Below are 25,717 nucleotides of genomic sequence, written 5' to 3'. Positions count from 1 at the left end.
TTCCCACATTCTCACCCTCCCCCAGACCCTGCACCCCCACCCTGAGCACCTTCCCTCACCCTAACTTCCTCAAAAGACCCCACCTCCCACCCTGAGCGCCTTCTCGCACTCAAACTCCCTCCCAGACCCCTACCCCACCCTGAGCTACCTCCCACACCCTAAGTCCCTCCCCGACCCTGCACCCTACCCTAAGCGCTCTCCCACACCCTCTGTTGCAGACCCCACACCCCACCCTGATAGCCCTCCTACACCTTAACTCCTTCCCACACCGTGCATCCCACCCTGAGTGCCCTCCCCCCACCATTACTCCCTCCCAGACCCCGCAGCCCACCCTGAGAGCCCTCCCACACCCTAACTCCCTCCCAGACCCTACACCCCCTCCTTGAGCACCCTCCCAAACCCTAACCCCCTAATAGAAACTACACCCCGACCCTGAGCACCTTCCCACACCCTAACTCCCTCCCAGAATCCACACCCCCCACTGAGCACTATCCCACACCCTAACTCCCTCCAAGGCCCCATACTGCCACCCTGAGCGCCTTCCATCACCCTAACTCCCTCCCAGACCCGCACCACCACCGTGAGTGCTTTCCCGCACCCTAACTCTCTCACAGACCCGACAACACAACCCTGAGCATTCTCCCACACCCTGACTTCTTCCCAGACCCCACACCGCCACCCTGAGCACCCTCTGACACCCTAACTGCCCCCCAGATCCCACAACCCCACCCTTAGTGCACTTCCACACCCTAAAACACTCCCAGACCCCGCACCCCACCCTGAGCCCCATCCCACACCCTAACTCTCTTCCAGACCTCACACCCTCACCCATAGCACCTTCTCTCATCCCAACTACCTCTCAGACCCCGCACCCCACCCTGAGCCCCATCCCACACCCTAACTCTCTTCCAGACCTCACACCCTCACCCACAGCACCTTCCCTCACCCCAACTACCTCCCAGACCCCGCACTCCACCCTGAGCTCCCTCCCAGATCCTAACTCCCTCTGAGACCACACACCGCCACCCTCAGCACCTTTCCACACCCTCATTCCCTCCCAGACCCTGCACCCCAACCCTGAGCACATTCCAACTCCTTAACTCCCTCTCAAACACTGCATCCCTACCCTGAGCGCCTTCTCTCCTTCCCAGACCCCACACCCTCACTCTGAGCACCTTTCCTCACCCTAACTCACTCTCAGACCCCACACACACACCCTGAGCACCTTCTTGCACCCAAACTCCCTCCTATACCCCGCCTCCCACCATGTGCACATTCCCACACCCTAACTTCCTACTAGATCCCACACCCCCACCCTGAGCGCACTCTCACACCCTAATTCTCTTCTAGACCACACTCCCCACCCTGAGCACCCTTCCCCACCATTACTCTCTCCCAGACCCCGCAGCCCACCCTGAGCTCCCTCCCACACCCTAACTCCCTTCCAGACCCCGCACTCCAACTCTGAGCGACTTCCTTCACCGTAACTCCCTCCTAACCCCCGCACTCCTACTCTGAGCACCTTCCCGCACCCTAACTCCCTCCCAAACCCTGCACCCCCACCCTGAGCCCCCTCCACCACCGTAACTCCCTCCCAGACACCACAGCCCACCCTGAGCACCCTCCCACACCCTAACTCCTTCTCAGACCCCATACTCCATCCGAGCGCCATTCCCGACCCTAACTCCCTCCGAGATCACACCCTCCACCCTGAGTACCCTCCCACACCCTAATTTCCTCCCAGACAATGCACCTCACCCTGAGCGCCCTCCCACACTCTAACTCCCTCTCAGACCGTGCACTGCATCTTGAGTGCCCTACCAGACCGTAACTCCCTACCAGACCCCACCCTGAGCAACCTCCCACACCCTAACTCCCTCCAAGACCTCACACCCCCACCCTGAGCACTTTCCACACCCTAACTGCATTCCAGACCCAACACCCCCTCCCTGAGTGCCCTCCCACACCCTAACTTCCTCCTAGACCCCACGCCCCCGCCCTGAGCACCCTCCCACACCCTAACTCCCTCCCAGACCGTACACCCCACCCTGACCCCCTTCCCACACCCTAACTCCTTCCTAGAACCCTCCCTCACCCTGATCACCTTTCCACACCTTAACTCCCTCCCAGACCCCGCACTCCCCACCCTGAGCACCCTCCCTTACCCTAACTCCCTCCCAGACATTGGAAAACTCAGCAAGGAAAAGCAAGGGCAAGGATCACACTTAACTGATAAATCTGAATTTTAATTTAATTTTAAATAAAGCTTCTGAAACAATTTGAAAACCTTGTTTACTTTACATAATAGTAGTTTGATTATATATTATAGACTGATAGAGAGACCTAAAAACATTAAAATGTATGACCGGCACACGAAGCCTTAAATTACCCATCCTGAGCATCTTCTTGCACCCGAACTCCCTCTGAGACCCCGCACCCCCACCCTAAGTGCCCTCCCACACCCTAACTTCCTCCTAGACCCCACGCCCCCTCCCTGAGAACCCTCCCACACCGTACACCCCACCCTGACCCCCTTCTCACACCCTAACTCCTTCCTAGAACCCTCCCTCGCCCTGATCACCTTTCCACACCCTAACTCCCTCCTCGACCCCGCACTCCACCATGAGCGCCCTCCCACACCCTAACTCCCTCCCAGACCGTACACCCCACCCTGACCCCCTTCCCACACCCTAACTCCTTCCTAGAACCCTCCCTCACCCTGATCACCTTTCCACAACCTAACTCCCTCCTCGACCCCGCACTCCACCATGAGCACCCTCCCACACCCTAACTCCCTCCTAGACCGTACATCCCACCCTGACCCCCTGCCTACATCCTAACTCCTTCCTAGAACCCTCCCTTGCCCTGATCACCTTGCCACACCTTAACTCCCTCCCAGACCCCGCACTCCACCCTGAGCACCCTCCCACACCCTAACTCCCTCCCAGACCCCGCAACCCCATCCCTGAGCACCTTCCCCCACCTTAACTCCCTCCCAGACCCCACCTCCCCACCCTGATGTCCCTCCCGCAGCCTAACTCCCTCCGAGACCTGCACCCCCACCCTGAGCGGCCTCCCCTACCCTAACTCCCTCCCAGACCCCACACCCCCATCTCTGAGCACCTTCCCCCACCCTAACTCCCTCCCAGACCCCACCTCCCCACCCAGATGTCCCTTCCACAGCCTAACTCCCTCCCAGACCTGCATCCCCACCCTGAGCACCTTCCCGCACCCTAACTCCCTCCCAGACCCCGCATCTGACCCTGATGTCCCTCCCACACCCTAACTCCCTTCCAGAGCCCACACCCCCACCCTGAGCGCCCTCCCTTACCCTAACTCCCTCCCAGACATTGGAAAACTCAGCAAGGAAAAGCAAGGGCAAGGATCACACTTAACTGATAAGATCTGAATTTTAATTTAATTTTAAATAAAGCTTCTGAAACATTTTGAAAACCTTGTTTACTTTACATAATAGTAGTTTGATTATATATTATAGACTGATAGAGAGACCTAAAAACATTAAAATGTATGACCGGCACGCGAAGCCTTAAATTAGAGTGTGTAAATGAAGACTCGGCACACCACTGCTGAAAGGTTGCCAACCCCGGCTTTAGCCTAACGCATCTCAGGGAATTCCCAGGCCAGATGCCCTGGATCCCACCAGTCCCCAATGCAGACTGACCAGCCTCCAGCTACTGGGCCTCCGACCTGCCTGTTGCTCGTTCCCCACTATTTGTCTGCTTCCCGGGCAAAGAGTGACCTGGTTGCACCCCTCTCTTGGGACTCAGGTTACAAAGGGCATCGGTCATTGTTTATGTGTAGGCAGATGGGCAGCCTGACCTGTCCTAGAGCCTCAGTAAAAGTCACATACCCAATTCCTATCACCATCTAGGCACTGGTGCAGTACCCAGGGAAACTGAGGTACACCCAGTGTTAGTATAGGACAGTAAGACTCACATGCAACAGCACAAAACCCCAGTTCATCACATCCTGTATTGTTGACAGCTATTTTGAAATAAATTACCAAAATAACTGAAAATGGTGTGATTCTACTGTGTTGCTTTGACAAATGAAATATGCAGAATTTTACAATATTGTGCACTGAATTTTCATTTTGTTTGGCCCAGAATTCCATCAGGGGTAGCATATGTACGTTATCACTGTACTCTGTGCTATGAATGGTAATGATATGGTAGTAAGTTCTGGTTTTCTTTCTCTTTTGTAGCGCGGGCTTTACTCTTCTATTACTTTCATTCTTCTTTCTGACAAGGTTAGTTCTGCTTGTTCTGCAAAATTAATAAAGATTTTTTTAAATTAAAGATTTCATTAGTCCTTTGCATTGATCTCAGAAAATACAATTATTTTGCTGTCTCCTGGGTTTTTAAAACATGTGCTTATAATCAGTTGGTGACAGGGTGGACACCCCCCGCACACCCCGTCCAGGTTGCCACTCGATGTACTGGGGTTTCACTGCTCCACCAGCCTGGATCCCCCTCTCTGTTTTGCTGAATTAGGCTCTCTGGACTCTTGCAGCATGCACTGAAGTCAGTTCTTTGTGCGAGGACTCACCCAGCACTCCCGTGCACACCTCTTCTGGGGGCTAAACCCAAAACAATGCTGTCTCGCACTGTATAGAAATATCTGTACAGCACAAGCTCATAAAATGTCCCCCTCTTCCTCAATGTGAAGAGAGATATGCACAATTTCTCCCCCCCAATTATAAATTACATAAACTGGGTTTAATAATAAACAAAACAAATATTATTAGCTATAAAAGGCAGATTTTGGTGGTTAAAGAGATAACAAACAGAACAAAGCAGACGACGAAGCAAATAAAACAAAACATGCAAACTAAGTTTGATTCACTAAAGAAACTGGCTACAAATAGTAAAATTTCCCCCTAAATATTGTCCCAGGCAGATTACAGAAAGTCTTGAAAGCCAGAGGCATCATTTGCAGCATGAGACTTCAGGTATTATTACTCACAGGCTAGACGCCCTTCCAGCCTGAGCTCAACCCTTCTCCCTCCAGTTCAGTTCTTGCTTCCAGATGCTTTTGAGTGTCTCTTTGGGTGGGAAGGCAGAGGAGAACCACGATGCCGACACTCCCCTGCCTTATATCGCTCTTGTGTATGGTGGGAACCCTTTGTCATCCCGTGGAAAAACACTGGCATTCGAAAGGGGGGGAAACCCAGTGCCAGGTGTCTCGGACCCAGGTCTCTGCAGGGCTGTGGCAGCCATTACTCGCAAGCTGTCTGGAGTGTCCACAGGACTAAGCCCTTTCACAGTCCTTTGTCTTTGCTAATGAGCCATCAGCCTGTCTGGCTTGTCACTGCTGTACCTGAAGGAGTAGTTGTGGGTGACACCCAAAGTAGCACATTTGAAATACAGACACATGGTCAATATTCCTGACTTCAGCTACAGAAATGATACAGGCACACTGACTAGATATTCACATTCAGTAAATCACAACCTTTCCAGTCATATTTTCCATGCGGCCTCTTGCATGAAGTACATCTCAGTTAAGCCATATCCATATAAGCATATTTCCATAAAGAATCAATCAATCAGTCCGGTTTCCCCAGTATGGAACATTGGCTATTGGCATTTAATCTATTCAATTAATAACTTATATATTAATTTATATATTAATAACGTATATATAATATAAATAATAACTTTACTTCCTGGCTCTTCCATAACTCCAACCCAGTGTCCAGCCCTCTCCCATCCTCTCTCCTTCACCCTGTCACCCTGCAGATACCCTGGGATCACTACACACCCGATTCAAAACCGGGAGCTGCAGTCACTCACCCGTCCAGGAAGGAGGGCTTGGGTAAGAGCCTGGGGGGGTTCCAGCCCCCGCCTGGAGAAAGTCCCCCAGTCTGGGCACAGAGGGGCACTAGGGAAGGGTGCTCCCCGCACACACCCCACTGGAGAGCAGCAGCGGCTCAGCCCAGGTTCCTGGCTCACATTAAAGCAGAGGTTCTCAACCTGCGGCCCAAGAGCTGCTTGTGGCCCAGTCTGTACACGACTGCGACCCATGTGACATTCCCAGAGCCATACAGGTAATACTGCATGCGTCCCACAACGGTAACTAGCTCGAAAACCACGGCAAGAAAGGCAGCAGGAGTGGTGGCATCTGACCCAGGAAGTTCAATGTCTGATCTGCTGAGCAGCACTAGGGATGGGCTTCTACGAAACGTGTCCCAAGACTGTTCTCTTGCACAATTTGCTGCCAGTAGCGGATACAGACACCCAGCTATTCCTTTCTGCTACACTGTCAGAATTTGCTACATCCCATCCCCCTTCCCCATCTCCTGGACTTCAGATAGCAAATTCTCACAGAGCAGGGGCTGCCCTTTACCTTGTCCATCTACTGGCCCTCATGATGTCATGAATTAAATTTCCCTTAGCTGTGGTGCCAGGGGCTGGCAATAGCCACTGGGGGCCATGACAGTGATGCTGCAATACGCAGACACACAGAGGAACTAAGAGACAGTGCAATCCTTAGTGTGGTGGGTGCCACAGATTTGAATTCCACATGCATCTGCAGCGCCTCCAGCTGCCATTAACTGTGTTCAGTGTAGCTGTACTGAATGGAGGAATTAGCTGGATCAGCTTGGCAAAGAAGGAGGTTGGACATAGATCTGCCACCTCCCAAAGAACAACAGACCTCCTTCCGCTGGGCAAGACGGCAGCACCTTGCAGGTTAAACATACAACATCTGGCCTAGCTGGCATGTTTATTGTCACAGCAGATAGGGAAAGAGGAAAAGCAACAGAGGACGTCCTTTGGCTTCCAGCATGATCTGTGCCCTGCGCCTTTATCTCCCTTCAGAGCTTCAAGCCATCACTATAATGGGAGGTACATAGCCCAAAGGAGGCACAGAGTCATTCCATGATGCATAGAGATAAGGCACTTGTGGCTACATTGTTAACCTCTTGGGTTTAGACCAAATATTGCAAAAGTCTATTAATTTTGCAGTGCTGTTTGTGGTAATATTCAGGTGTTACATTCTCTTCTCTAAGGGGCGGACAGTACTCAGTTTTAGCATGATGCACACTGTAAGGGCTGGCAGGATAGGGGGTGTTTTCCCCCTACTCCTGCACCAGCTGTGGGGGCACCAACTTCACTACAGATCTCGCTGATTTACCCATTGCCTTTTTGAACAAGACCCTTCTCTGCCTCTCTGGAACACACCTCAAGGTAAAATCCTCCAACATAAGAGGAGGCTGAAGAAGTGTACCTGAAAATATTAACCTATTCCATGCTGCCCTCCCCCCACCACACACCCAGCAGTTGTACAGGCATCCTATTCAAGGGTGAAGTAAGGCGGTAAATGTCTTACCATCTCTAAGAGCAGCCCAGTCTACAAAAGCACATGGGAGTGGCATTTAAAAAGTGAAACGTGTTATATCCTTGGGGGCAGCCGGTTTAGGAAGAAATCACTTGAGGCCAGACAGCAGACAGCTAACAAAACTACCATTTATTTTACAGACACAGAGCTCCCCTAACTGGCTGGGCTACCTCCTAATAACACTGGTCTACAATTTTTGAGAAGTCGTCTGCTTCAGAGATAAAATGTGATATTTATTATGTATTTTGATGTGCTGAATTCAAATATGACAATTAAAACAACTGATTGCCTATTGTTTCTAAGATATTTAAGTTTTTACATTTTATGTCTATGTATATTGTGTAGATAGTAGAGTTTTAATCATAAATTGTAAACCTAGGTCTTTTCATGTGTTTATGGTTCCTTTACATGATAATATTTCACCTGTCCTGTTTATGTAACACTTTAAAAATCAGCAAGAGCGTTATATAAATAAAATTGATTATGAAACAAAAGGCAAAAACTATTATGTACGTAGTTTAGTCCTATTCAGTGTCTACTCGGTGCTTCTTGGCTTGTCTCTTGTATTCATTAAATGGACCATCTCTTGTCACTGTCCAGCAATAGTTTGCAAGCATTGAGGGGCTCCATTTGCCCTGATGGCCTGCCAGGAGATTCCACTGCTGTAGTCTGGAGCCCAACAGCTCTGCCTTACTCTTGGGTAGTTCCAAATCCCTGACAAGGTCATTCAGTTCACCTTGTGTTATGAGGTGTGGTTCAGAGGAGGAGGATGGGAGAAAATGTGGGTCCTGTGACATTGATGGTTCAGGACCAGAAGTTTCCTCCTCTTCCTCTTCCTCGTCTGACTCAAGTGAGAAGGATTCTGGTGCATCAGGAACTGGCAGTCCTTCTCCGTGGGGTACTGGGCGTATAGCTGATGGAATGTTTGGATAATGCACAGTCCACTTTTTCTTCTTTGACACACCTTTCCCAACTGGAGGCACCATGCAGAAGTAACAATTGCTGCTATGATCTGTTGGCTCTCTCCAAATCATTGGCACTGCAGAAGGCATAGATTTCCTTTTCCTGTTCAACCACTGGTGAAGATTTGTTGCACAAGTGTTGCAGCATATGTGTGGGGCCCACCTCTTGTCCTGATCTCCAATTTTGCAGCCAAAATAAAGGTGATAGGCTTTCTTAACCATAGTGGTTATACTGCGCTTTTGGGATGCAAAAGTCACTTCACCACAAACATAGCAGAAGTTATCTGCACTGTTCACACAAGTATGAGGCATCGCTGCTCACTTTGGTTAAATAGAAATGTGTCCCTTTGGAAAATCAAACACTGACAAATAAGAGAGCACGACACTGTATGATTTCTAGAGCTGATATAGGGCAATTTGTTCAGCAGAGTGATGTAAGCTTCGTTATGATTGCATCATCCATGACTTCTAGGAATAACATGATGCAATTCATATCATGTATGACGCAATACCAGCTTCAGATTGCATCATTCATTGTTTTGCCTAAAAAGCAAGTAGTGTCCAAACCCAGTCACAGATTTATTCATAGATCCAGTCAAAGATGTATTTTAGTCATTTCTGGTTTAAATTGAGATCCCTTCCCTTTATAACTCACTTATCCTCCGCAATTCCCAAGTCAAGGGTCGTATATACTGACCCAATAGCATATCTTGAAAACTAGAGCCAATCAACAATTTGAAGCATCATTTTCGTTCTCAGTGACCCAGAATTAGTAAAGTTGGACTATATTTATTTCAGGAGCATTTTGGCTGTAGAGCAGTGTAATCTAACTCAGTTGCAACAGGAACAAAAACCATGACAACCAAATACACAGCGTATTCCTTCCCCCCTAATAAGAACATCCCCTAAACAAAACACACAATAGATTAGAAAAGGAGGGTAGACTGCCTCCATTCCCGGCTAAACCCTGGGGATTACTTTGCCCCATAACCGTGGGTTCGCCCTCGCTAAAAATCCAGTCGATGAGGAGGCCTTCTGTCTCTAGGTGGATTACGGCGAACTTCTGGTGCTGTTGCACCGAAAGTATTATGGGCTCAGGGTCCGCAACACGAACAGGTGAGGAGGTGTTATCAGCTCATGCTGGGCAAAGGGGTATCTCAGCCGCCGGCAGTAATGGAGGAGAACAGTCAGGAACAGGTGATTCGTGATTCGGTGTCTCACCAGAAGAGGTGAAGTCAGACCACTCAACTGCAGATGTGTCCTGAGGACTGGCATGACCTGGCAACAGCTGATCTACATGTTGCCGCCAGGTAAGATTCTCTGCAGTCCGGACTGTGTAGGAAACAGGTCCTGTTTGAGTGATGATCGTGGCAGGGACCCATTTAGCTCCGGAAGTATAATTCCGAGCCAAAACTGGCTGTTCTGAGCTAAAGGTTTGGTCTGTTGCTCTGGGTGCCCATCTGATGACTTAATATTGCTGCTGATGTTGCACAATTTGTCGAGGCTCAGAAGGTTTCAGTAGATCAGAGCAAGTGCACAGCTGTCGTCCCATCATTAGAAAGGCCGGGGATGCCTTGGTCGTAGCATGAGGTGTGTTTCTGTAGGAAAGTAAGAAGGTATCCAGACGCTTTTGAATGGCGTGTTGTCCCGTTGCTGATTTCAAAGCGTTTTTCATTGTCTGCACAAATCTTTCAGCTAATTCATTGGTGGATGGATGATATGGTGCTGACGTGATGTGGTGTATCCTATTTGCCTTCATAAAATTTTGAAACTCCTGAGAAATGAACTGCGGTCCGTTGTCGCTCACAAGTTGTTCTGGCAGACTGAAACGACTAAAGAGTCCCTGTAGTTTTTGGATAGTACTCTCTGCAGTAGTGGACTGCATTATAGAGACTTCTGGCCATTTAGAATGGGCATTTACTGCCACCAAGAACATGTTTCCTTCAAGGAGGCCAGTGGGTTTTCAGGCCAGTCCCATGGATGTAGGGGTGCCCACTGGGGTGCATTCCTCACACTCTGACATGACATACAAGCTTTTGCCTTCTCTTCAATAGCACTGTCCAATCCAGGCCACCAAAAATAGCTTCGTGCAATTTCCTTCAAGCGCACTATTCCACAGTGACCGGAATGTAGCTGTTCTAAACATCTGTGATCTCAGTGGCGGTGGAATAATGACACGTCTCCCCCACAACAAACAACCAGATTGGACCGATAACTCCGTCCTCCTGGCCATGTAGGTAACAAGGTTGGGTGAGACCGGAGAGGTTTGTCGAGATTTTCCATGCATTACCAGGTTCATAACTTGGGACAATACTGGATCAACGCGAGTTGCCTTCTTTATCTGAGTAGCAGTGATGGGTGTATTCTCTACCTGTTCAAAGTAGAAGATTTCCTTTTGGGCACTATCTTGATGTTTGACCGGCAAAGGCAACCTTGAGAGGCCATCTACATTGCCGTGCAGAGTGGATTTCTGATATTTGATTTCATATGTGTGTGCTGAAAGTAACAATGCCCAATGTTGCATATGACTAGCAGCTAACGGGGGAATGCCTGTGTAGGGTCCAAAAATTGACATCAGAGGTCGATGTCTGTGAGAAGAGTAAACTTTCACTCAAACAGGTACTGATAAAACTTCCGAATTCCAAAAACAATTCCTAATGCCTCATGTTCGATTTGGGCGTAGTTAGTTTCTGCTTTGCTTAGAGTGCGTGAAGCAAAAGCAATAGGTCTCTCTTCTCCCGAAGGCATAATGTGTGACATGACTGCTCCCACTCCATAAGGGGAGGCATCGCAGGCCAATTGTAGGGGGTAAGGATGGATCAAAGTGCGTTAGAACTTCAGAATTTAGCAATGCATCCTTAGCTTTGTTAAATGCAACATCACAGGCTTCAGTCCACTTCCAGGCCTTGTTCAGCCCAAGGAGCTCGTGAAGTAGTTTTAGCAGTGTGGCTAACTGTGAGATGAACTTTCCATAATAGTTCAGTAGTCCTAGAAACGAGCACAGCTGGCTTACATTTCGAGATGGGGGAGCCTCCACAATAGCCTTAACTTTTGCAGGGGCCTCATGGAGACCCGCAGCATCAATGATGTGTCCCAAATATTCAACAGAGGGCTGGAAGAATTCACACTTGTCTTTGCAAACTCATAGGCCATACTCTTCCAGTCTTTGTAGGGTAGCCTCTAAATTCTTTAAGTGATCCTCTTCATTCCTTCAGTGACCAGGATGTTGTCCAGATAGCACTGGACTCCTGGCAAGCCACATAAGATCTGGTCCATAGCCCTCTGGAACAGGGCAGGAGCAGATGTTATTCCGAAGGGTAGGCGACAGTATCGATAAAGCCCCTTATGAGTCACAATAGTCAACAGCTCTTGGGACTTTTCATCGATGTGCATCTGTAAATATGCTTGACTCAGATCAATCTTACTGAACTTTTGTCCCCCAACCAGGCCTGCGAAGAGGTCATCAATGCGGGGAAGCGGGTATTGCTCTGCACATAACACTGGGTTGACAGTGACTTTAAAATCACCACAAATCCGGAGAGAGCCATCTTTCTTCACTATTGGAATGATAGGAGTTGCCCATGGGCTATGGGTAACTGGTATTAGGACTCCATTTGTGATCAGGTGCTCCAGGTCTGCTTCGACTTTCGGCCTGATGGCATATGGCACAGTTCTGACTTTCAGATATTTTGGTGGACTGTCAGGTTTAATGTTCAATGTCACAGTGATTCCCTTCATACTTCCCAGATCCTCTCCAAAAACAGCAGCATGTTTCCTTAGTATAGTGGTCAGACCGGTTTCTTCTTTAGTCACTCGGTGCACTTCTGCCCAGTTCAGCTGAATCTTCCCAAGCCAAGACCTACCCATTAAGGCTGGGTAATTACCTCTCACCACAAACAGCGGCAATTTAGCAGCCTGTCCATTGAGCTCCACCTTAACATCAATAGTGCCCAACATGGACACAGCTTCTCCCATATACGTCTTCAGAACAGTTTTTGTTGCCTTAAGTGGAAGATGCTGTAGCTTTTCTTTATACACAGTCTCGGAGACCAGCGAGATGGCTGCACCGGTGTCCAGTTCCATGCGTATAGGTTTGCCGTCCAACAACGGGGTTACCCAGTATTCATGTGAGCCCACTGCCAAAGACAAAACATGCAGTGGCACTTCCTCTTGCGATGAGGTGTCACCTTGATCATCCTGGGTCTGCTCTAGGGTATGCAGAGTTCCTCTTTTTATCAGCCAGACCACAGGCCTCTTTTTCTTTTGTTTACAGGCACACTCAATGTGTCCCTTTTTGCCACAGTGTCGACACACCAGGTCCTTACACCAGCATTCTGATGCCTGGTGACCTGGCTTACCACAGCGGTAACATTCCTGACTCCCCCCAGTTTTGTGGGTAGGTTCTTGTGACACTTTTTGCACCCTAGGGGATGCAATAATGGATTGCACCTCCCTTGTAACCAGTTCCATGGAGACAGCAATATCAACAGCCTTCTGTAATGTAAGCTGAGCCTCTGTCAGTAGGCACTTCCTTATAGCTTCACTGTAGAGGCCACACACTAACCTGTCACGCAGGGCATCATTTAACATTTCCTTAAATTCACAGTGTTCTGCTAGTTTTTTAAAAATTGCTACAAATTGTACAACTGTTTCGTCTCCTTTCTGGTCTCTTTTGTGGAACCTGTATCTTTCATCAACTACCAGTGGTTTTGGGGAAAAATGGGACCCCAGGATTTCCACAATGTCACTGTAAGATTTAGTCTCAGGCTTAACAGGGTGCAGTAAGCTGCGTAGCAGGGAGTAGGTCTTAGCCCCTACAACACTTAAGAATATTGGCACCTTCTTTGCTTCTGTAATGTCATTTGCAATAACAAAAAGCTCAGAACGCTCAGTATACACAGGCCACTGCACTATATTCTAATTAAAGGTTCCAGTGGCCTGGTCAGAGTAGCCATGATTTTTAGTTTCGCTTTCACAGTCAGCGCAAACAAGCAGTTTTTTTGTTTGTTTGTTCTTTACCTTGACTTCTACTTCCTTCCGTTACTGGAGCAGCACCGGAATCCCATCCTCGTCGCCACTTGTTATATCCTTGGGGGCAGCCGGTTTAGGAAGAAATCACTTGAGGCCAGACAGCAGACAGCTAACAAAGCTACCATTTATTTACAGACAAAGAGCTCGCCTAACCAGCCGAAGCTGGCTGGGCTATCCCCTAATAATCTAACTCAGTTGCCATAGGAACAAAAACCATGACAACCAAATACACAACAAAACGGAAGCAATCTGTTAACATGGCTGTCTTGGAAATGAGTGTTGGCACAAGAACGATTTCTGATATCTTTGTGTTCCCCTAGCACCTGCAATGAACGGTCCATGTACAGAGGGGCCTTATAAGCCACTGAATGCCTGGCAAATCTGCAAGGGAACGGAAAGAAAATGAGAAAAGTCATGGCTGTTGAAACTTTGGTTTCCTTCCAGCTGAGGGCCCTATAGGGCAGAAGTGTGGAGAAGAGGTTTCCGGAAGCAATGTGAAAGTCCCATAAGTGAACAGAAAGAGAAGGAAAGGGAGCGCCTGGCCCAGGAAAATGAGTGATCCATCTGGTGCAGATGCAAACAGCTGTGCGGGAGAACATTCTGTTGCCAAAATCATGACTAGCCGCCCAATCGAGCCATGTCCTGCACCCAGGGGAGAACACAGGATTGTGAAATCTCCATTGACACCACCCCCTCCCAAGTAGCAGGGCTTTGCCCCTGCTATTCCACCCCCAGGAAAAGCAAAGGGTGAGTTGATGGTTCCTCTGTGACCATCTCCAAGCACCCAACTTTCATGAGTGTTGGAAACCAGCAGCACACACAGAGGTGCACTGAGCACTGGAGCTATGCTCAGCCTCCGCTCCATTGCTCCTACCTTTGCACCATGTTATTGGGTAACTTGTTTTGATCAATTGGAGCTACTTTATTTTTATAAAGCCCAACTCTACTTAAAAAACCACTCTGGAATATTCCCACCAATGTGAAACAATCCATGGAGCAATTCTTAATAAAATCAAAACTGCAACATCTTTCAGTCATATCTTTGCTTTCAGCACCTTTGTTTCCCACCCTTCTACCTTGCTAGGATCCCCGCACCATGATGCCCCTATTTCCCTTACTATTTGGGGTGTTACACTGTAGCATCTTCTCTGCCAGTTCCACACGTTCCAGAAAATCTCTCCCCGTCCGCCACCCACCCAGCAGCGCGGATCTCCCCAAAGCACCTGGCACAGAGCTGTCAATCTGCAGCTACCCAACATATAGTCCAATGGCTGCTCTCTCCTCTCCAGTGAAAGGTTCCTACATCAGAGAAGCAGTGGGTAAGGTGGGTCCCTCAGAACCACAGGAGGAACCACATACACCTGCGTGTTCATACTCGCTTTGGGAACAAAGGTTCCCATTTTCATTGGAGAAAAGAAAGCAGAAGCTCCTGTCACCACTGACCTGGCCAGATCACTCCACTTGAATACTGAGGACCTTGCCAGGGCGATCCACCAGGCCTTGCTGCACCATGAAGGAATAGCTCAGGCCTTTGGTAAGCTGTAAGACCTGGTGCGGGGGACAATGATTAGGCACGAGTCCCAGCAGTTCCACTCAAGAACCTCAACCATGCAAAGCCACCAGTAACTTTCTGTGCATGGCCAAGCTTCATACCCCAGCCCAGCAGCACCCCCTCTATAGCAGCACACGAGTTCCCAACCATTGATCCAGCTGCACTACACTGGTTAGCTACCCACTGTGCCTGTCAGATATGGGGAGCTCCCGGCTGGTGATGGCCACATGCAGGGCCATCCTTAGGGAAAACAATACCCTGAGCAAACCTGTATTATGGCACCGCCAGCTGCAGATGCCTTCCAAGGCTCCTCCCCACCTTCCCCGCCCAGCCTATGCTTCCCCCCCTCATTGCCCCAAACTCCCTTCCATGACCTGGCACTCCAGGCTCACCCTGCTTTTTGCTTCTTAACCACAGCACCCCCCTGACCACATCACCCACCTGGAGGGCCAGTCTTGCCCCGCAGTGACCCACATCTGGATGCCATGGTGACGGGCACCATAGGAAACCCCACAGCAGTCACTTTGACTCCCCCAGCCAGTGCCACAGGGACCTTCATCTGGACGCTGAGCAGGACAGCAAGACGAGGTAGTAGGAGGTCCGCTGCACTCTGACAGGGTGAGAGGGCTCTGGGCAGAGTCGTACCTCTCCTGCACCTGCCAACCTCTCCCACTCAGCACAGCATCCAGCTCCTCTGCCAGAGCCCCAGAGGGTCGGCAGCCCAAGGGGAAGCGCAGTGACAGGAGGGCACTAGAGGGCTGTGGTGACAGGGGCGCATGGTGACCTGAGACACCCAGAAAGGGGGGAGGGAACCAGAGGTGTCTAGATAGAATCACACTGGTGTGGGGATACCAGGAGGTGGGCAGAGACATGCAGGCTCCAGGACAGATTTCTCCCACCCCCATACTGAGCATCTCCAGTGTTCAAGTGCCCCTCCCCAGGCCCAGAGCAGGGAGTTATTGGGGGGAAAAGAGATTAAAATGCTCCAGCACACTGGAGGTAGCAAGAGTGGGTGGTGATGGTGGAAGGTTGGCTCCCAAAATATCCCCAACTCCCTGCACTAGCAAGTCCCTTTGGGCTGAGTAAGAAAAAGGGGGAGCCCCTGAGAGCTGGGGAGCATGGGGACCTGTAGGGTCAGAGTGTGGCATGCAGGAGGGGGACTCTGAAAACTGGGGAGAATGGCAGCAGGGGGCTGGGAACTGGAGGCTTGGACCTGTGGGGTAGAGGAAGGGGGGCTCCTGGGAGCCGTGTGGACATGGAAGTGGGTGGGAGCTCTGCACGTAGGGAGGAGTCCCCCAGCCTCTGGGGCACAGAGAGGGGCCTCCTGGGAGTTGGATGGGATGGACCTAGAGGCACAGGGTGGGCCCTGGGAGTTGGGTGGGTGTGAGCTGGGGCACAGGGAGGGATCCCCTGGGAGCTGGGTGGGGGGGTGATGGGAGACTGGATTGGGACCCCTAAGACTTATTGGTCTCTCTGCTCTGCAGTTTTAGTTCCCAGTCCTGTCCCTTCCCCTCCCACCCTGGAAGAGTCTGGCAACTTCCAGCTCCCATTGGCTGGCCACATTCATCTTCCATTGGGCCCACGGAAAGAGGAACGGCAGGACTGGGACAATCTGGGGTGGTGGGGGGAGGGGAAGGGGAGTGTGGTGGGTTCACTTGTAGAGCCCCGCTTGGGACTGTCACTTGATGTGCTGAGATACCACTGAGCCTAACCCTTCCCCCAGAATGGGCACCCCTTGCCTCTGTCTGCTGAGCCAGGCCCTGCAGGCCTCCTCCAGCACAGACCCTGAGACAGGGCCACACCCTCTGCAGAACACAGACACAGAGGTTCACTCAGCCCTGGGGCAGCTCAGTTAAAAGGGACTTGCCCTAGCACCCAGTGCACAGCCTTTCTGGGAGTCTGAATCCCAGATGAATTTGTCTCACACTCTATAAAGTGGCATGCAGTGCGGGTTCATATTATTCGCCCTCTTCCCCGTTGTAGAGAGATATGCACAAACTGTTTGCCCCCCAGGTAACAATTACACTGGGTTTATTAATAAACAAAAGTGATTTTATTAAGTATAAAAGGTAGGATTTAAGTGATTGGAAGAGATAACAGACAGAAAAAAGTAAGTTGCTAAGCAAAATAAAACACACACGCAAGGCTAAGCTTAATACACTAAGAAACTAGTTACATGTAATATCTCACCCTCAGATGTTCCAATAAGCTTTTTTCACAGACTAGACACATTTCTAGTCCAGGCCCAATCCTTCCCCCGTTTACTGTATGTTAGTTCCAGCAGACATCCTGGATGGTAAGTAGGGCCTTCCTCATGACTGGCCGCAGTTTCTGTCCTGTTTCATCCCCTTCTATAGATTTGGCAAAAGGCAGGTGTCCTTTACTTCAGCTTGACCCTCCCAGTTCCTTATGGGAAAGTACCTGGTTTAAGATGGATTCCAGTATCAGGTGACATGGTCACATGTCCCTGTGAGACCCCAGGCTCCATACTTTATGGGCTAGCTCACACATCCGCAGGAAGACTTACAGGAAAACAAAACCATTCACAACTACTTCTAGTTAAATGGAGCCATCCAGTTCCTGAAATACCATTAATGGTCCTCACTTAGTATGACTACATTAGTAAAACAAATATATACCTCATATTTCTAACTTCAGACAAAGAAATGCGTGCATACAAATAGGATTAACACATTCAGTAGATTGCCACTTCTCTAGCCCTGATCCCAGAGCAGCCACAGCTGGGGAGAGGCACCTCTCCCTTGGCCCTGGGCTGCTGCACAGAGAGAGGGCTATGGGTAAGGAATAGTGTCCCTAGCCTCTGTTTATCAGAAGATGGAGATGGATGGCAGGAGAGAGATCACTTGATCATTGCCTGTTAGGTTCACTCCCTCTGGGGCACCTGGCATTGGCCACTGGGCTAGATGGACCTTTGGTCTGACCCAGTACTGCCGTTCTTATGTTCTTATGCTGCAGCCTGTACCCCCTCATCCCTGGACCCACCCCAGAGCCTGCACCCCCAACAGAAGCCCTCACTCCTCACACCCCAACCCTCTGCCCCGGTCCTGAGGCTCCTCCTGCAGCCCAAACCCCTTAGCCCCGACCTCACCCCAGAGCCCGCAGCCCCTGCTGGAGCCCTCACCCCCAACATTCTGCCCCAGCCCTGAGCCCCCTCCCATACTCTGAACACCTTGGCTCCACCGCTATCACATATCACTTCCTTATTGGTGCACATAACAAAATTCATTCTGCATATGGATATAAAAAAATTAGAGGGAACACTGCTTCAGCAACTCGGTCATCTAGCTAAACCAGTGGTTCTCAAGCTATTTACTGCTGTGGGTCGCAATGCAGCGCTCTCTGTGTTATGTGGGCTGCATCCACCCAAGATATGTACCACTTGAATGCCCCTGAGGATGTCACATGAGCCACAGCTGCATGCTGATTGGGCTGCAAGTGGCCCATGGGCCATGGGTTCAGAACCAATAAGCTAAACCTTCTAGATCTATGAATTCATGGCAACTATGGGGAATAAACAGCAGAGCCCTGCTAGACTCTAATTTAAATGAAACACTTCAAGAGACTTTCCTAAAGGTCCCATCTCACCCCATGAAGGCCCATTCTCACATTCTTCTCCTTTGCAGATGAATGAATTTGAGAAACTCAGACCCATGTTATTCCTCCTCCTGCACAGCAGGAAAGTTGCAAATAAATCGTCATCCTAAGGCCAAGGTCAGGACATTGCATTTCAAACCTCATGGAAACCATTATTGCTCCTGAATGTATCCATTTTATTAAATAACGTACTATCAAGTATAAATGAAAAGTTAAATCCTATCGCTGTACTGGAAGATAGGGATAGGGTCCAGAGTGACCTAGACAAATTGGAGGATTGAGCCAAGAGAAAACTGATGAGGGTCAACAAGGACAAGTACGACGGAAGAATCCCATGTATCGCTACAGGCTGGGGACCGACTGGCTAAGCAGCAGTTCTGCAGAAAGGGACCTGGGGATTACAGGGGACAAGAAGCTGGATAGGAGTCAGCAGTGTGCCCTTGTTGCCAAGAAAGCTAACAACATATTGGGCTTCATTAGTAGGAGCACTGCCAGCAGATCAAGGGAACCGATTATTTTCCTCTATTTGGCAATGGTGAGGGCACACCTGGAATATTGCGTCCAGTTTTGGTCCCCACACTACAGAAGGGATGTGGACAAATTGGAGAGAGTCCAACAGAGGGCAACAAAAATGATTAAGGGGCTGGGGCACATGATTTATGAGGAGAGATTGAGGGATCTGGGCTTATTTAGTCTGCACAGGAGAAGAATGAGGGAGGATTTGACAGCAGCCTTCAACTACCTGAAGAGGATGGAGCTCAGCTGTTTTTAGTGGCAGCAGATGACAGAATAAGGAGCAATGGTCTCAAGTTGCACTGGGGAGGCATAAGTTGGATATTAGGAAACACTATTTCACTAGCAGGATGGTGAAGCACTGGAATGGGTTCCCTAGGGAGGTGGTGGAATCTCCATCCTTAGAGGTTTTTAAGGCCTGGCTTGACAAAGCCCTGGCTGGGATGATTTCATTGGGGTTGGTCCTGCTTCAAGCAGGGGATTGGAGTCTAAGTTCTCTCTCAGCTGCGCGGTTGCGCAGCAGCTATAAAGGGCCATGCAGCAAGGGCCTGGAGAGGAGAGAGGTAGGTGGGAGCGGAGCCAGTTGGGGTATGAAAGGCAGCTGCAGGCCTCTCTCCCAGCCCCGGAGCTCGCTGCTGTCAGTGGGGGGAGAGAGACCCCTTCCCCCAGAGCTCCATGTTGCCAGAGCCTGGTAGGGAGAGAGAGGCCCCTTCCCCTGGAGCACCGTGCTGCTGGTGGGGAGACGGCTTGGCGGAGTCCTCTGGCCTGAGTCCCGGCACAGCTTGTCTCCACCCAGGGCCAGATTAGCATTTCTGGGGGTCCAGAGCTATTAGATTTTGTGGGCCCCCTAGGCTCCAGGGTGTGGCGAAAAATGCAGAGTTCAGAGTGCAGGAGGGGGCTGCAGGTTGAGGCAAGGGAGTGGGTGCAGAAGGTGGTGAGGGTGCCGACTGGGGGTGCGGGCTCTGGGGTAGAGCTGGGGATGAGGGGTTTGGAATGCGGAAGGGGGCTCAGGGCAGGAGGTTGGGAGGAGATTAACACCATTTAGGAAACTAAAAAAACCAAAACAAGTAGAAAACATCACTTTGACAATGTAAGACCATAAAATGGAAGAGAAGAACTAGCAATATGTAAATAAGATATTTGATTTAAATTAAAAAAAACCCAAAACCATATTTAAATGTCATAATTTAAATAAAATTTTTAGTTGTGATTTTTAGCCACCCTAAACAGAGGAGCTTCCAAAGGGTGCTGATGAAAATCTGGGCAGGTAGGAGAAACACCAAAACAAAATCAAGACCTGTTGCTTGAAAACACAAGGCAAAGGAGAAAGTGACAACACTCAAGGCAACCGAATTAAGAAGAGAAAATTACTCTTGCCTTTTGTTGAAAGCAACCCGAGCAGAAGGAGTAGGTGAAAGACAGATTGCAGGGGATAGAGGAGAGTTGGGAAAGTGAGAGGTAAAGGCCATGTGATCCCAATACAACAGTCTCTTTGATCCTATATAAAATGTACATGAATTGAAAATTTATACATGTGTGCTTTAATGGAATTTCTATACAGATAGGGTCTGAAAGCAAGACAATTTAACACATTCTGAAACTGGGGCTGAACAGCTTATAGTTTCTGGTAATTCTAATGTGGTTGGTGTATTTATATATTTTTTATCATCAGTCAACACCCTCATTCCCCCCCCTGCACCTCAACCCTCTGCCCCAGCAGAGAGCCCCATCCTGTCCCCTGAATCCCTCATCCTCAGCCACACCCCAGAGCCCTCACCACCACACCCCAACCCTCTGCCCTAGCCTGGAACCCCCTCCCACATACCGAACAAACCCCTCAGCCCCATCCCACTAATTTTGACATGTGCCCCAATATGGAGGTGATCTGTCACACACCACCTCCATGTTGGTGTCACATAAGATTCATTTCATACACGAGTGGCAAAAATTAGAGGGACACTGGAACTTGGACTAGACACCTCCTGAGGTCTCTTCAACCCTAATCCTCGATGAGTCTGTGATGCTAAATTGCAAAGAATAAGAAAATCAGACTGGAGCTGCACGGCAGCAGAATTCTATTCTGTGTGGATGCTTAAACCAGGCGCATCCCCACAGTATGTGAGCACCTTTCAATGGTGCTGTAAGCAACCTTCTGTCACATGTTTGTTCTCTCATCATTTCCTGGGGGACAAGTGCGTGCAGGGAAGAGATCTATTACGGCAGCTTTTGTTTGTGGCAACAAGTATATGTGTTGATATGTATTTATACTACAGAAGGCAAAGTTTAAGAAATGTGGCTTACATCTGGAGCAGAAGGTGGTCAGGTTGGTAATGGTCTTTAGCTCCTGGGAGAGTTCATTCCAATGTCTCAGTCGGCAGTTTTGTCTCTGCCCAAATAAACTTTACCCTTATTGTGGCCAGTTTCAATGTGCCAGAGTTGCAAAGTTGCTGTCTATGGTCTTCTTCACAGAGCTTTAGGAAGTGTTTTAAATAACCCGGGCCCAGGCCATGGAGCACCTTGAAGATAAGGACCAAGATCTTGAACATAATTTGATATTCTGGGACAGGCCATGTAGGGAGTGGAGGACAGGCGTATGCTCACAGGAGTTTGCGTTGCAGAGAAGATGCACTGCAGCGTTCTGTACTAGCTGAAGCTCCCTTGGCACTGATGGTTTCATGGCCAGGCAGATCACATTGCTGCAGCCCTGCTGAGGGGTGACAAAGCTGTAAGTAACTGAGGCAGGATTTTTGTCTGCCTGCAGGGAACAGCATCTCCTAGCCAAGGGGAGATGATAGAGAACATTACTTGCAGATGCTACTATGTGACAGCTTAGTGTCAACGATGAATCCAACATGCTCCTTGACTATGGCCTGAACTGACAAATTGTGGGGAATTAACTTAAATGTAGGCATTGATCAGAAGCTGTTCAAAGCTTCTTGAAAAATCATAAACCAATCTCATCCCAATGTGGGAACCTTATCCCAGCCTCTTGTTCTACACAGCTCTGTCCCCAGAATGTGGTTTTATTCTCTGCCTTAGAACCATTGCATAATCCCCATTACACAATCACTCCAGCCTGGCCTGACACTCTGAGATTCACAGGAATTGGCAGAGATGTTATTCATTTCTCCCTTCCCTAGTCAGGGCACTTCAAGGATTTCTTGCCTGTGTGGCTTCTTTGATGCTTAGAAAGGTGTGAGCTACATCGGTATGTTTTCCCACAGGTCAGGCATTTATAGGGTTTCTCTCCTGTGTGTGTTCTCTGATGTACATTAAGGTCTGGGCGCCTCCTGAAGCTTTTCCCACAATCACAGCATTTGAAGGGCTTCTCTCCTGTGTGTATCTTCCGATGACCATTAAAGGTTGTGATGCTACTGAAGCTCTTCCCACACTCAGGGCATTTATAAGGTTTCTCTCCAGTGTGTTTTCTCTGATGTGTAGTAAAAGCTGAACTGTATCGGAAGCTTTTCCCACAAGTCGTACATGTATAAGGTTTTTCTCCTGTGTGGATTCTCTGGTGTTGATTTAAAAGTGATTTATCACTGAAGCTTTTCCCACAGGTCAGGCATTTATAGGGCTTTTCTCCGGTGTGGATTCTCTGGTGTCTAACAAGTTGTGAGGGCTGAACAAAGCTGATCCCACACTTGGGGCACATATAGGGCTTCTCTCCTGTGTGGATTCTCTGATGGATAATGACCCCAGCAGTGTCAGAGAAGTGTTTCCCACAGTCAGGGCATCCATAGGGTCTCTCTCCCGTGTGCATTCTCTGATGTGAAACAAGGTGGTAGCCCTCCCTGAAGCTTTTCCCGCACTCGGTGCATTTGAAGGGCTTCTCTCCCGTGTGCATCTTCTGATGCCTGTTAAAGTTTCCACTGCCACTGAATGTTTTTTGACTCTCAGGACATTTATAAGGTTTCTCTCCAGTGTGTTTTCTCTGATGTGTAGCAAGGACTGAGCTGTATCGGAAGCTTTTCCCACAGATCAAACATGTATAGGGTGTTTCTCCTGTGTGGATTCTCTGATGGTTAATGAGCGTAGTACTCTGAGAGAAGCTTTTCCCACACTCTGCACATCTATAGGGTTTTTTCCCCATGTGGATTGTCTGCTGAGTAATATGGGCTGAACTCCTAGGTATGCTTTTCCCAGAGTCACCAAACATATTGGGTGTCTCTCCAGTGGGGACTGTGAGCTGAGCAGTTTCTTTGATTTTTCCAACCCCTCTGTTCCAATGAGCTGATTCATCCTGTCTCTGCCCTGGATCTTTTCCCTGTTGCCCCTGTGGCCTGGACTGGGTCTTACAAGTTTTTCCCATCCCCAGTCACTGGGAAATATTCACCTTGGATCTTCCCAAACAGTCCTGTGTGGTTCTGCTCTGGACTCCTAGCTGAGGGTTCTCCTCCTCAGTCTCACTCACCGTCCCGTCACCTGCTGGGACAGAGAGAGAATCCAGTTTGGAGTCACCCACTGAGATGCAGAAAAAAAGAGGACATCACAAAGGGGAATGGGAAAGAAGAAACAAACTGAACAACTGCCCCCAAATCCTTTTCTCTAGGAGAGAAAGAAGGGAACAATTCTGCCACCTTATTCCCATCTGAATATGGAGGAGAGTGTTTGTTTCTACATGGGCACACGGGACTGGTGAAAACTCAGGAGTGGCATATGCCATGAGGGTGTAAAACACAGTTTCAGAGCCACTTTTGCCAATTTCTTACGTCTCAGTATCTCTCTTTCCTCCTCTCTCTGGAGACTGGGGCCCCACAGCTCCTCTCTTCACTCCAGCCAGGAGATCACGTCAGGTCTGGACATTGGAACTTCTACTTGAGGTCAAGCAAACAAATGAGCAACATCAAGTTGGGCCCCAACAGTCAGTTACCTCTAAGTGGCCTAAGTTTCAAAAACGCTGAGCCTGCAACAGTGGGGTTTGGTTCTGAGTGTCCAGAGCTATTGACACCAGGCCACTTATTCCACTGCCTGAATATGGATTTGGAAATGTACTTTTAGGATCCCGTAATTAAAGTTCCAGGCCTTGGTCATTTGATTATAGCACAGACTCTGCCCCTGCCACCAGGAATAAATCTGTGAGACATTTTTAAACCTGATCAGAAACAGCGATTTAATAGTCAATGAGACCGCTCAGATGGCTAAAGACAAGCACGTGTGGAAGTGTTGGCATTTTCAGATCCTAAGTTAATAAACAAAACTTAGCAAATGAAAGAAGAAATCAGTGTGTGTGCAGAATGGAGAGTTATTCAACCCTCAGGAAACACACACATCACAGAAGGGCAACTGAAATGATTAGGGGTTTGGAACGGGTCCCATCTGAGGAGAGATTAAAGAGGCTAGGACTTTTCAGCATGGAAAAGAGGAGACTAAGGGGGGATATGATAGAGGTTTATAAAATCATGAGTGATGTGGAGAAAGTGGATAAGGAAAAGTTATTTACTTGTTCCCATAATATAAGAACTAGGGGCCACCAAATGAAATTAATGGGCAGCAGGTTTAAAACAAATAAAAGGAAGTTCTTCTTCACACAGCACACAGTCAACCTGTGGAACTCCTTACCTGAGGAGATTGTGCAGGCTGGGACTATAACAGAGTTTAAAAGAGAACTGGATAAATTCATGGTGGTTAAGTCCATTAATGGCTATTAGCCAGGATGGGTAAGGAATGGTGTCCGTAGCCTCTGTTTGTCAGAGGGTGGTGATGGATGGCAGGAGAGAGATCACTTGATCATTACCTGTCAGCTTCACTCGCTCTGGGGCACCTGGCATTGGCCGCTGTCGGTAGACAGGATACTGGGCTAGATGGACCTTTGGTCTGACCTAATATGGCCAATCTTATGTTCTTATGTCATTTTTAACTAGAGCTGAGAGATAAGCACGTCTGACCTAGGAATTCTCGCTGTCTCAAGTATAAAGTTACCAGCCTAAATCCTTCTGCTACCGAATTAGTTCAAAAGTTGATAACACTTTTTCATTCTGGAGAGAGACTTTCTAGCCAGAAGATGAACAAAGGTGCTGCCAGACTAGCTCAGACCCAAGGTCCATCTAGTCATTTCAGCACTTTGTAAGCAACTGAAAAGGATAAAATTGTGCAACCAAAGAGCAGAATCAAAGATGCCTCTTTCCGGGACCCCCTGACCTGTCCCCAGGGCTGCGCGTCCCCCCAGCGGCGCGGGCACCAGGCAGAGGCAGGACCTGGCTGATCCTCCCCCTGCCCCCCCTTCTCCCCAGGCCAGGCCCTGCCCGGGGGGGCTGGGAGCCGGGAGCCCCGCCTCCCCCCGCATTGCTCCTGCGGTCTCTGCCCCCGGCTCCCTCCTGCTCTCGGGCGGGGAGACTCGGGCCCTGGCCCGGCCGGGGGCGCTCGCTCTCCCGGGGGGGGGGGGGGCAGCAGCTCTGGGACTCGCAGCCCCCGGGAGCGGAGCTGGGGCGGGGCCGTGGGGGCAGAGTCACTTCCCGGCCCTTCCCCCGGGCCCCTCACCTGCTGGCTCGGCTCGGCTCGGCTCGGCTCCCAAGGGGGGCGGGGGCCTGTGGCCCGGGAAGTCCAGCCCCGGCTCCGCGCAGCCGACAGAGGGAGCCCACGAGCTGAGAGCTCCCCGGGAGCGGCTAGTCGGGGCGGGGCATGCGCAGTAACCGCTGCTGAAGCCGCTGCCCTCACTCCCCACTCCCCAGCCCTGCCCGGTCCC

At 49.6% G+C, this 25,717-nt stretch overlaps 1 protein-coding gene across 16 annotated transcripts; it reads right to left on the bottom strand.

Annotated features, from left to right (window-relative positions):
* Window positions 1-3,393: 3,393 nt before the first annotated feature.
* LOC127048453 (zinc finger protein 239-like) lies at window positions 3,394-25,717 on the bottom strand. 16 transcript variants are annotated; one of them, XR_007773666.1, is made up of 6 exons: window positions 25,513-25,714; window positions 23,745-23,846; window positions 23,369-23,457; window positions 18,840-18,910; window positions 4,987-5,340; window positions 3,394-4,286 (listed from the first exon to the last, which is right to left on the bottom strand). XR_007773666.1 is itself a non-coding variant. In XM_050948293.1 (6 exons), the coding sequence occupies exon 1, from the start codon at window positions 23,342-23,344 to the stop codon at window positions 22,169-22,171; it is 1,176 nt and encodes a 391-aa protein (XP_050804250.1). In that variant the 5' UTR covers window positions 23,345-23,362; the 3' UTR covers window positions 3,394-4,286; window positions 4,987-5,340; window positions 14,796-14,900; window positions 17,095-17,484; window positions 18,840-18,910; window positions 21,334-22,168. The 16 variants fall into 16 exon arrangements, 7 of the variants coding, with proteins under 7 accessions (XP_050804250.1, XP_050804252.1, XP_050804251.1 ...); XM_050948293.1 differs by lacking the exons at window positions 23,369-23,457; window positions 23,745-23,846; window positions 25,513-25,714 and adding exons at window positions 14,796-14,900; window positions 17,095-17,484; window positions 21,334-23,362; XR_007773670.1 differs by lacking the exon at window positions 18,840-18,910 and having other exon boundaries at window positions 25,513-25,716.

The sequence above is a fragment of the Gopherus flavomarginatus genome, chromosome 3 (genome assembly GCF_025201925.1).
Source record: "Gopherus flavomarginatus isolate rGopFla2 chromosome 3, rGopFla2.mat.asm, whole genome shotgun sequence".
Lineage (NCBI taxonomy): Eukaryota > Metazoa > Chordata > Testudines > Testudinidae > Gopherus > Gopherus flavomarginatus.
The sequence above is the reverse complement of the archived record's forward strand: the minus strand, read 5'-3'. Positions and strand labels throughout refer to the sequence as shown.